Raw genomic sequence first — 12,138 nt, forward strand, 5'->3', positions numbered from 1 at the left:
AGTAGTACGTTGGGCGTACATGTGGTACGCTAAGCATACCAGGGCATGCCCTAGTATGCTGGGCGTACGTATGCTAGGATGAAACCCTAACTTTTCGGGTTTGTGGAGTATTTAAGAACCTTATGGACCCTTCCTTTTCATTTCTTTCAGCCTCCACACCTCCTTTATCCGTCTTGAGAAAACTATAGCTTCCTAGTGACCATTCATGAGCTTATAAGTGTGTTCTTGTGCCTTTAAGAAGAAGCTTGTGCATCAAGGAGTCAAGGAGGGAAGATAGGCTTGTAGATCTAGGTTCATCATCTGCTTTGGGAGCTCCAGAAGGTATAAAGTTGTTACCTTTGTGCCTATTTCTTCTAGATCTAGTCATTCTAGCTTTATGGAACCATTTCTTGTCCCCAAACCCCATTTTGGTGTATGTTGCATTTTGGACAAGATAAGTTGTCCTTTCAGACTATTATAGAGGTCTTAAGTATTAAAAATGAGGTCCTAATGGCTTTAGATGTCCCATGCATGTAGTAGAAAGGTCTTAATGGATTAAGACTTTGGATTAAGAACTTTCTGGATATCCCAAGTGATAAAGTTCGAGACTTTATGGTTCCCAGACAGTTTTGGTCGATGGATCTAAAATATGGGCTTAAGGGATTAATCCATTAAGCACTTAGGAGAGTTTTGGATCAATCGCATGTACACCCCGCGTAAATCCAGTATGCCCAGCGTACTGGGTCAACCACCCTGATGGTGGTCAACATCGGGAGAGTACGCCCCACGTACTTCCTCTTTTGGGCTTTTGTCTTTTGGGCTTCGAGTTTTGGGTTGTGTTTGGACTAGCTCGACTTAGGCTTTGCTGGACTCTCTGAATAATTGGATTTGGACCAAGTTTTGATAATGGATCTTGAATTTAGGCCCAATTAGGGAGTTGGGCCCAATTTGGTAATTTGGGCCAATAATACGTTTTGTATATGTGGATTTTTGGATCATGGATTTGGTTTTGGGCCTTGGCCCAAGTTAGAGAAAAGACAAAATGGACTATACGGACCTTTAGTCAGGATTGATAGCCCATATGTTGAATTGACATTTGTTATTTTGGATAGTTCGGGATTTTCCACGTGATAGCACTTCGGGAGTTGGTACTTTAGTTCAGACCGACATTGCGAGGTGAGTTATCCTCACAATATCAATAGGGTCAAAGGCACCAATGCCGGCGCTTTATCGGAGTTGTATCCGGGTAATTGCTTGATATGTGTATTGACCTACTTGATTTGCATCCTGGTAGTTAGGATGGTATTATATTAGTGACCTGGTTTAGGTCGGTATCCTGGTATATAGGATGATGGTATGTTAGTGACCGGTTAGGTTGGTATTGTTGGATTAATGTCTAAGTTCATAACTATATTTGGTATGTACTTGACCCGACCCGACATGGTACATATGCGTTGCACTTCACAGGAACAATTTATATGGATAGTCTTTTGAGAATACTATATTTATGATTTATATTAATATATTATAAGTTCTAATATATTAATATGGAATTATATTATATATTTAGTATTGATCAAGAATTAATTTAGAATTTATTAAGTGATCAAAAGGAACTAATTAAATATGGACTATTATATATATATATATATATATATATATATATATATATATATATATATATATATATATATATATATATATATATATATATATATATATATATATATATGGAATGGGCCAAGTTCATTTAGGTTGGGCTAAGATTTTATGGATAGTCCATGGAGCTTTTAACCCATGGATCCTATGTAAATGAAAGGTCATGGGTATTAGGGTTTACATGGAGGTAACCCTAATCCTCCATAATATATAATGGGGTCATTGGCTCACAAAGTTGGCACTAGTGTGTGAGGACATAAGAGTAGGCTGATTTCATGTGTGCATGATATTCTCTCAAAGTCTTCGAATGTGTTTTGGTGATTTGTTATTCCACTTGAGGGTTCCACACTATTGGGGCTAAACACTTAAAGTTCAAGACTTCAAGGTTCATTAAAAGGTATGTATTCTAACTTGTTATATTACCGAAGTATCAAGGATTGTATGCTAGATAGAGTAATACCTTGGAATATTCATATTTGCATGTATAATAGAGAAAACATAGATCCAGGGTATTTAGGGTTGCATGTACACTTAGGAGTGTTAGAATGCTCAAAACCCAACAGTGGTATCAGAGCCTAGGCTTGTTTTCTTCTTGTACTTGATTAAACTGATTTAAAATCAAATTTTGGTGTTATCTACACAGTAGAATCACCGATTCCACTGATGGACACGCCGAGTCCACTGATGGACTCGCCGAGTCCAAGGCAAAAAGCATCCAACTCGTCGAGTTGGACCCCCAGACAGCATATATTCGACTATTTTGGCTGGAATTGGACTAGGAATATTACCCTAAGCTGTTTTTGGACTTATAAACTTATTTTTGATATGGTAATGTTCATACTAATCCAATTTCAATGATAATTGTCAATAGATTTTTTTGTATTAGTGTAATTGTTATGCTAATGACATGAATAAGTTTGATTCCAGTTATCCTTTTCATGTGAGTTGCTTTGATTAATAGAAAAACGTTGATTGATTATGTGTCTTTGATCCATTTTAATCCAAGAATTGATTCTAAAATGTGTTTGTGTAACTTGTCCTCAAGTTACATGAAAAATCACATTAAAGTTTCTTAAAATTTATAAAAGTTGGCAATGGTTACAAAATGAAGAGTCTTGTCCTCATTAAATGGTTTTATGATTCCATAACTTGTCCTCAAGTTATGGAGGTTCAAGAGTCACTTCATTAAATCATTAAAATGTGCAACCTTAATTATTTCCATAAGTTACAAAGAAGAAGAGTTGCATTCTTTAATAGTTTAAAGTCTTCCATAACTTGTCCTCAAGTTATGGAACTTGAAGAGTTTTTAATTAAAACTACTTTAAACACATACGTTATGGAATTAATTAGTTTTAAATATTTTCAAAACTTGCCCTCAAGTTTTGGAATTTGAAAAACGTTATCTCTTATGAATACTTCAATTCAAAGTTTATCCCTTAGAATTTTAAAAGTTAAAATTCAACCCTTATACTTTATAATATTATAAGTTAATAATATATATATATATATATATATATATATATATATATATATATATATATATATGTGTGTGTGTGTGTGTGTATGTGTATGTATGTATGTATAAGAGCAAGTCAGTCTTACCGTTAGTAGGCCTCATTCACGAAGCCGGTCTATAAGGGGGGTATAAGGTTACTGCCTATAAAATGGCAGTTTTACTGGGTGACCACTCTCACTCACCGCTTGCTTGACTGGTGGAGGGTCGTTAGCCAAACGGGTAGGACAAGGACTATAATTCTCCTTTCATTAAAAGTATTAATGAGAAATACTAAGTAACTAAACACTTATTAATTCCCAATCTTATTTACTTAGAAAACTGTGAATAAGGTGCTAATCCATGAAATTACACTTTGCACTTTGCTTATGTCAGTTAGTAAAGCGTGTGTGGTTAACCGACAGACTTACTCATATTTAACAAGGTAGGAAACGGGTAACTTAATGTTTATCATAGTATCGATGGAGTGTGGGTGGTTAACCGACACATCGATTGAGGGGTAAACACTTAAGGGTACCAAGTAATTTGCATGGTTACTTCACACCTTGTTTTGTGATCCTCGGCATCCCAGTCACAAAACCTGAAGGGCACACTCGAGATTGAAACATGCCATTGAAAAGTTCAATGAATCTCAAAAGAACTAGGAGTTTCAAAACCATTTAAAATCTAATAATACATTTCTTTTATCTTGGTGGAAATTGGTGAATCGTCATTCACCTACCTTCAAATATTTTATAGCTTGGATTACAGCATCCCTCTTCCAAGTTATAAAATAGTCTATTGGGTCCTAGCCTTAATATTTCATATTGGGTGTTATATTAAGGACTTAAATCAACTTTACTTGAATTTCTCCCATTGTAGATGTCTAGTTCAGACATCTAAGATCTTCTCAAATATCTTGGAACTTCACTTCCTCCACCTCCTCCAATTATTCTCCATAACCCACAAGTTCAAGGTCACTCAAGCCCTATTGGCAAGGCAAGGTCTAGGTGTGATCACATCTTGGAGATGAAGTCACATATTGACAAGCCGGGAGAGTTGGGTGTCAAAGTCTTGAGAATGTTGGTGGTTCAATCACTTTCTAAGTTCTTTTTGGACTACTATGAAACAGACTATGACAATACCCTTAATGATCTTATCTATTTACTTTGTACTGTTGAATCAACAATGATTTGGAAGACTAGTAAAACAAATTTGATTAGAAGATCAACTTCCCAAAACTTTATTGACATTGGTAATGGTGACAATGGAAATCCAGAAAAAACATTTTCTTCCCAATGGAAAAGGGATCGGCCATAGTCAACTCAGTTGACCAAATGGTAAAGATAAAGGCAAGTCTGAGATTATCCCATGTACCATTCCAAAGGGTCCATATGGTTTTATTGCCAAAAGGAAACGGCATTGGTTGCGAAGCTACCAAATTTACCTGAAAGATCATAAGGCTGGTAAAGTCAATATGTTCGACTCTACTTCAGGTAAAGTCCATTGTCTAACTCTGTTAAGCTCCTATTTGGATATTCTATTACATAATGTGACTAGGGTCACATGGTGATGTTATAAGAATCAAAGAAATAGAGCAAGCTTAAAGGAAGTATATGTTGATTCTGATCGCAAGATGGATTTCGATTGCATCTGAATTTTGAGCTGTTACTTAGGAGTTATGACACATTGCTTAGGAATAGATAACAACAAGGTTTTCATTTGTACTGTAAGGATAAGTTTTTATGCAATCTTAAAAATAAAAAGGAAATTTTTGATTTTATTTATTTTAGGTATCCTTACAATGGCATTTGTGAAAAATTATTGTTTATATTATTCCGTTGCTAGTAATGTACGAAAATGGTTTTGATTCTTTCATTTGTGGTACTGTCTAAATTTACCAAATAAGGAAAGTTTCTCATCACCCAAGTTTCAATTGGACTGAAACTTGGAATCATGCAAGTTGTATAGTATGATGAATGAGAAATTTCAAGCATTGGAAAATTAAGACTAATTACTTGTTCACATGGATGTGTGAGTCAAGTAAAGGACTAAGGGATCCAGTACACACGCTTGTGCACTGATCAAGCCGACCACAAATGATCGTTAAGACTATTCGTCATGATTTACTAAAGTTTAGTAAATATGGTTATACTTACAAGCTGAAGTATAATTCTGAAACATTGGAAAAGTTTCAATGTATGACCACTACTAGAAAAAAGACCTTTAATGACGCGCAAACAATGACACGCGGTGATTTACGATACACAAAAGTGTGCGCCCCAAAAATAATGTCATCTCTTGTAAATTTTGAAGGATAGAGGATGCACTTTTTGTGCGCGCCCTAAAATTAGTGTCAGAAAAGAAAAAAAAAAAGAAATACGGAGGATGCCTTTCATAAGATGTGCGTCATGTAAGTGTGTCGCTTTATATTTTTTTTAATGAAACACGCGTTTCAAGCGGGAAATGAAATCTCAAAAATTAAAACCCCGCCTCCTATTCCAATTAGCAAGAAAGAAGCCTAGGGTCTTCGTATTCCCCCCTCTCTCTCTAACCTAAAACTCAATCTGCGATTTCGTAGAGATCTCCCATGGCTGTAACAAATGTTGTCTCATCTCACTGATCTTCGCAGGGATGGTGGCTTGAGGGAAAGAATATGGCAGCGACGGTGGCTCCAAAGCAAAAAGACGCCACGTCGGTCACTTTAGGGATGGAAGATAACAATGATGAGTGGGTCAACCCTCATGAAATCGATCCACACTTGCTACTTTTTTCCTACCTTTCTCTCCACCCTTCTCTTTCACCATAATCATCTTCTTATTCATTCACAAAATATTCAACATGAAAATCAAATCGCTCTTTCATATTTCATTCATTCATATAAAGCCCCGATATTTCAATTCGATTTTGAACCCTACCTAAATCATCATCCTGGAAAAACCCTAGCACATCATCCCTAAAACACCCAATAGAAAAAAAAACCCAGATTTAAATCCCTAATTGATTCAGACGATGAGAACTTGGATGAAGTCGCACCTTCTTCACCCTCCGGTTCAATTTCATGGCATTGTTGATTCAAAGTTTTAGGTAATATTTCTTGACATTGTTATACTCTTATCTCTTCAACTATCTTCAATCGTTCGCTTCAATGTCTCCAGTCGATTTCATTATCTTCAATCGATCGAAGTGAAAGATGCCTATATTTTCGGAGTTGATTTGTTAGGGTTCGTTCACATCCCTGTGGAGGAGACCGCGATCTCCTCTTCATTCCACGATCCCCACTTATACTCTTTATACATCTCAGGTATTCTTCGTTCCTTCTCCCTTATTCTCATTCTTGTTTGATTTCCTAGGTGCGATATCCTCCCCCATACTTTTCTCCTTTTGAGTTCGTACAGATGAGAGAATCACGTCATCTGTCGATTCAAGGTGGTATCTCTCCAATCGTAGGGCACCATTTACAGATTTGCGGCTCTTCACGCACACAGAGGAAATGGTAGAATTTAGCAAAGGTAGATTGGAGAGATACCATCAGATACACACTCATGTCCCTATTGTGCGATTCAATTGGCAAAAAATCAAGTCTACAATCGAATTAGGCTGCTCAGGGTTTTCTAACACTATATTAGGGTTTTTTTTCATTTATAGAGTAGGTAATTTGAAGAATGTTGTCCCTAAAATCAATTTCTATAATCACTTGGTGGCAGACTTGTGTGAACTGTACCAAAATTCAAGGTTTTATTCTCATCTCTTTCATTGCTTCGTCTTTTTGGCTGATTAGGTTTGTTTGTGTTTTTAGTTGATGCATATTAATGCTTATTTGATCAAGGAAGTGGCAGGAACTTGGTAGTGATGATGATGTCTTTTAGTTTTTTGGTTGTGATTCCACCTGATAAAGTAAGATACTGTGAAATATTCCACCTGAACAAACCCGGTTGGTTGGAGAGAGACAATCAACAAAAATGAGGATCAAATATCTTGAAGCAGCACTGAGTCAAGATATTCAGTTCTTTGACACTGAAGTCAGAACTTCAGATGTTGTATATGCGATCAATACTGATGCTGTTATGGTTCAAGACGCCATTAGTGAAAAGGTGAAAAAGATCAAATCTTTTTGACTCATACATATGAGATTATTAACTCTGTGTTTGTTTGTGTGTGTGTGTGTGCGTGTAGCTAGGGAATTTTATACACTATATGGCGACATTTGTATCTGGATTTGTGGTGGGATTCACAGCAGTTTGGCAATTGGCGCTTGTGACACTTGCAGTGGTGCCTTTAATTGCGATAATCGGAAGCTGGAAATATTGCTGAGCAGGTGTGCTTTTTTACTTTTATATAGATATAATTCCCTTAAATCTATAAAATGAATTCAAGAAAGCCGTAATTTCTCTTTTGTTTTTTTTTCATGTGAGTTTGCTGAATTTGAGCTAAGTTCAACGACATATCAGTCTTTCCTCTTATTTTCCCATCTGGGTATTGTTTGATTTGACCTAAATTCAAGATGACGAAAACATCAGTCGTCCCCTGTTTTTTTTTTCTATTTGGATCAAGGAAAAAAAATCATTTTTTCCATGTTTCTTTCGATTTTTAAGAAATATATCAGTTTTTCCTCTAATTTTCTATCTGGGTATTTCTGAATCTTAGCTTAATTTGTTTTTCTTTTTGGGGAAAAAAATCCATATTTTTCTTGTTTCTTAATCTGACTATCAATATTTTAGAGCAAACTTCAAAAAAAATTAATCTTTCTAATGTTTTATAATCTGAATGTTGTTATATTTGGACAAACTGAAGCGAAAAAATAAAAAAGACATGCATGTTCTTGCATCTGGGTGTTGGATGAATTTGAAAGCCAAATTCAAGAACTTATTATCAATCTCAAAAAGCTAATTCTCTTTTTACCATCTGGATACTTTCTTGATCCATCAAAAATGCAGATAGTACAACATGAATACCTTTAATCTTGCTTAATTTCAACACAGGACAAGTAATGCTTGATGGGCATGACATAAAAGGTCTGAATTTGCGATGGTTAAGGCAACAAATTGGTCTAGTTAGCCAAGAACCTGCACTTTTTGCAACCACCATTAAAGAAAATATCCTCTTGGGTCGACCCGATGCATACATGGGTGAGATTGAAGAAGCTGCACGTGTGTCAAATGCTCATTCGTTCATTATCAAATTACCAGATGCCTATGATACTCAGGTAGGTTAAAAACTTATAATCTTGTTTTTATTTTGTGGGTCCACTTTGGTAACTTTTATGCTTTGATATTAATGGTGATTGTTCTTGATTTTTGGATGCATTTGGAGGGTAGGGTTTGATTTTTCTTTAGTTAAAGTTGGTTGCTTTTTGGTTGTTTGTAAAGATTAAAAATGAGTGGCAAATTTGTAAAGATTAAAAATGATTGGTTTTGTTCATTTGTATTTCTGCAAGAATAGTTATAGCAGCAAACAAACAGTAGAAGATTATTGATTTTTTATGGCTATGGCCTATGGGTATGATGACAGGGTGAGATTGGAATGGCATTTGGAGATTTATTAAAGACATTATGGGCTCCTGGGGCAACAGTTGTACCACCACGAACATTCAAGTCCAAGCTTGCTCATTTAAGATTTCCTGATTTCAAAGAGTTGCAGACTAGTGGCAAGGGCAGCTGCAAGCATCCTGGAAGTAACAGAAAAAACCGCACGATTCAAAATGTTCATACTTGCATTCTGTTTTAAGCTCTAAATGTGGCAGTGGTATATTTTCGTCTTTTTTCATATTATAAACTTGCTTCAGATCTGAATTTTGAACCTAATCTTAATAGCTTATATATGTAAACTACCCTTTTGGCAGCGATTTTACTTAGTGTAATATACATGGAGATTTGTCAAAGACTTAATTTGACTATTGTTAGGTCATGGGTTGGTGAAGACTTTTTAATTTGGCCTGAAACCCGGAACCCAGAGGTATGTTTATCCAGCTACTCATCAAAATGGTTCATCTACAAAACATTTGCAAAGTTTGAATTGTCTTTAATTTTTTCCGATTACTGTTTGATTGAAAGGGATTGAAACTTTTCTCATTTCGGAATTTATTTCAATCTCTCTGAATCATTACAGAACTTATTACATAAATAGAAATAAACTAATTAACTTTTTTCATAACAACCAAATAATGAAAAATTACATGTATGCCCCTGATACATTAAAAAGACAATTCTACCCTTATAGTTAATGTTGTTGAAACTGACATGTTAGATTGAAAAAAGTGTTAAAGGGATTGAAACTTTTCTCATTTTTTGAATTCATTCAAACTCTCTGAATCATTACCAATGGTGCTTCCCACCTGTGAGAAATTCCAACTTTATCAAATATGCTGATAAATTAGCTGATACTGTACAGGATCAGGGTGGTGAGTTGACCCAATTGACCAAATAATAAACTCACACTTTTATTTCCTTTAATTTTTAATATTTAATCTTGGCTTTCAGGAGACATGGGTTCGAATCCTATTCCCAAAACCTAAAGTATCATCCCCCCTGTGCCAATTTTTCATCAAAATATATAGTCTTCAATGAAACTTAAACTTCAACTCTTCCCTGTTGATGAAACTACATGGAGAGCCTTGGAAATGGTAAGAAACAATAATAAATTATGTACTTTGTGTTACCATTTGTGGCTCCTTTTCTTTGTGTATTTTTTTGTTATCAAGTTACATTGTTGCTAATCTGCTATCAAATTGGTCTTTCTTTTAGTATAAAAAATAAAAGGTGTACTAATTAATGGTTACTCTCAAGAACTGCTAATCTTTCCATGCCTCATGTTGGTGTTCAAGCTGGACCTCCTAGTCTTGTGCAGCAGCAGCAACCTCCAATTACAGGTTTGGTTTGAATTTTGATTCAGTTTTTATTTTTGTTATTATCATTTATTGATATAAATTAAATGGCGTAATTAAGGTATTAATATCATCACTCTTACTTTTATGTCTATATCATTTTCATGAAAATGTTTATGTTGCGTATTATATATTCATATGTCCAGTTGTGCTTTCTACATAGCAAACGTTAACCTTGGTCTTTGCGTTTTTTGTTCATAGATTACAAACACCAATTTCTTTCAAACAACATAAGATCTAGAGTTTAATTGGGTGATTGAAGGTGATTTTGGTTCTTGAAACGAGACTCAAGATATCATATTTTGGCATGGCTAGAATCTTTGGAGGAAACGAGACTCAAGCAAAAGTAAACACACAGAGAGTTGTTGGCACATAGTAAGCTAGATGATGCAATTGTATATAAATGAGTTCATTTTTTATAATATTTACTCACTTTTGGAATAAATTTTTGTATTTGACATATTAGTGAAACGAATTATCTTTGTTATTTATTGTATTTTATTTTGTATTATGAGATTTTTAATGTATTATTTAATTTGAAAATTAGTAAATCTATAAATAATATTTTTTTTTAAACATTAAAAATTATGATACGCAAAAATGTGTATCATCTTCATTTATGACATGGCCTTTCTTGACAGGGGCTTTATTGATACACATTGCGTGTCATAAACACGCGTGTCGTAAGGTTACGACACGCGAATGCGTGTCGTCTTCCTTTATGACAGGGCCTTCCTTGATACGCATTGTGTGTCGTAAACGCGCGTCGTAATTGCACGTCGTAGACGAGCGTCGTGAATGCGCGTCGTCTCTCTTTATGACAGGGCCTTCCTTGACGCGCATTTGCGCGTCGTCTGAGCCTTTTACGACGCGCAATGAGCGTCGTAAAAGGCTGTTTTTCTAGTAGTGGACATAACGAATAAGAAGAATCGAATTAGGCAGAAGGATAAAAAGTTTCTCAAGTCTGAAAAGATGGGAGAGTACTTTAGTATCATGTTTTAAGATCATTTCAATGATTTTGAGACCTTATCACAATTCATCCTCTAGGTGCATTCTGATAGTTAAGAAGAGAAGTTATGAATTGTTGAAGTGGTTAAATCAAGAAGATGATTCATACTTCTTTTCAAAAACAATTATTAGAGTTATACTCTAAGATTGTAACTTGAGTGACATGTCTTAAAGAAGGTTTAAAACACTTGGCAAATGTAAGAGTAAAAGTTTTCTACTCTTGTACATTTGAAATTGGTAATTGTGATGTTTTGGATAAAACAAAGACCAACTAAGGACAATTGTGTTAAGTGTCTGTCTTGATTAGAATCCATACTATCTCTTGAATATTTGGCAAGCAAGTCTTATAGGTAAAGGAGATAGTGAGATTCTAAAAGATCCTGAAAGGGTCTCAAGAAGTAATCAAGAATAAAACATGTATTTCATCACTAGCACAAAACTAGAGGTTTATAACCTATCGTGCTAACATTTCCGTGCCCATTCCAGTTGAGTTGGCTATACATTTGAGTTCTACATGTTCTCAATTGTTTGCATAGCTACTTGGAAGCAATGGTAGGTGCTTGAGCTTCCAGGTGGGAAGAAGTTAAGATTGCACAAGTTCAATCCATATGAGTTAGGATTTGTCACTAACCTAGTCTTGTGATTATGGTTTGTCAAATTCACGTGGATAAGAACACATATACCATAAAATCTAAGTGTCATAAGGTTTCTCTTCGATTCATGAAAATGATGGTAAGGAAACTCTTTCACTAAGTAGATTTTAAGTAGATAACAATTGTGATATTTGCAGTTCTCAAAGTCGTTAGTGGAGTGTGTGTGGTTAACCGACACACTAACATTGACTTATGAGAAATGGCAAAAGGTCTAAACAATTGAGACTATGATTACGACATCCCTTTTCATAGTTCTGAAATTGTTAAGACATACCTATGATCTATCTAAGATAAGGTGTATGATTTTGATAAAGTCTTATCAAAGCAATCTAGTATCAGAAATATGAACTTTGGTAAGAATGTCAATAAAGTATTGACTCCTAGAGTTCCAACTGTTTTCTGGATACATGTCAAAGCTAGTGGGAGCATAAGTGTTATGCTAATAATCATCATGTTAGTGGGAG

At 35.1% G+C, this 12,138-nt stretch overlaps 1 protein-coding gene across 1 annotated transcript; it reads left to right on the top strand.

The window, feature by feature from the left end:
* Window positions 1-7,075: 7,075 nt before the first annotated feature.
* On the top strand, window positions 7,076-7,444 carry LOC111897115 (ABC transporter B family member 1-like). The gene is made up of 2 exons (XM_023893080.3): window positions 7,076-7,224; window positions 7,307-7,444. The coding sequence occupies exons 1-2, from the start codon at window positions 7,093-7,095 to the stop codon at window positions 7,442-7,444; spliced, it is 270 nt and encodes an 89-aa protein (XP_023748848.1). The 5' UTR covers window positions 7,076-7,092.
* The last annotated feature ends 4,694 nt before the right edge of the window (window positions 7,445-12,138 follow it).

This window comes from Lactuca sativa, chromosome 4, assembly GCF_002870075.4.
Source record: "Lactuca sativa cultivar Salinas chromosome 4, Lsat_Salinas_v11, whole genome shotgun sequence".
In the NCBI taxonomy this organism is placed as follows: Eukaryota; Viridiplantae; Streptophyta; class Magnoliopsida; order Asterales; family Asteraceae; genus Lactuca; species Lactuca sativa.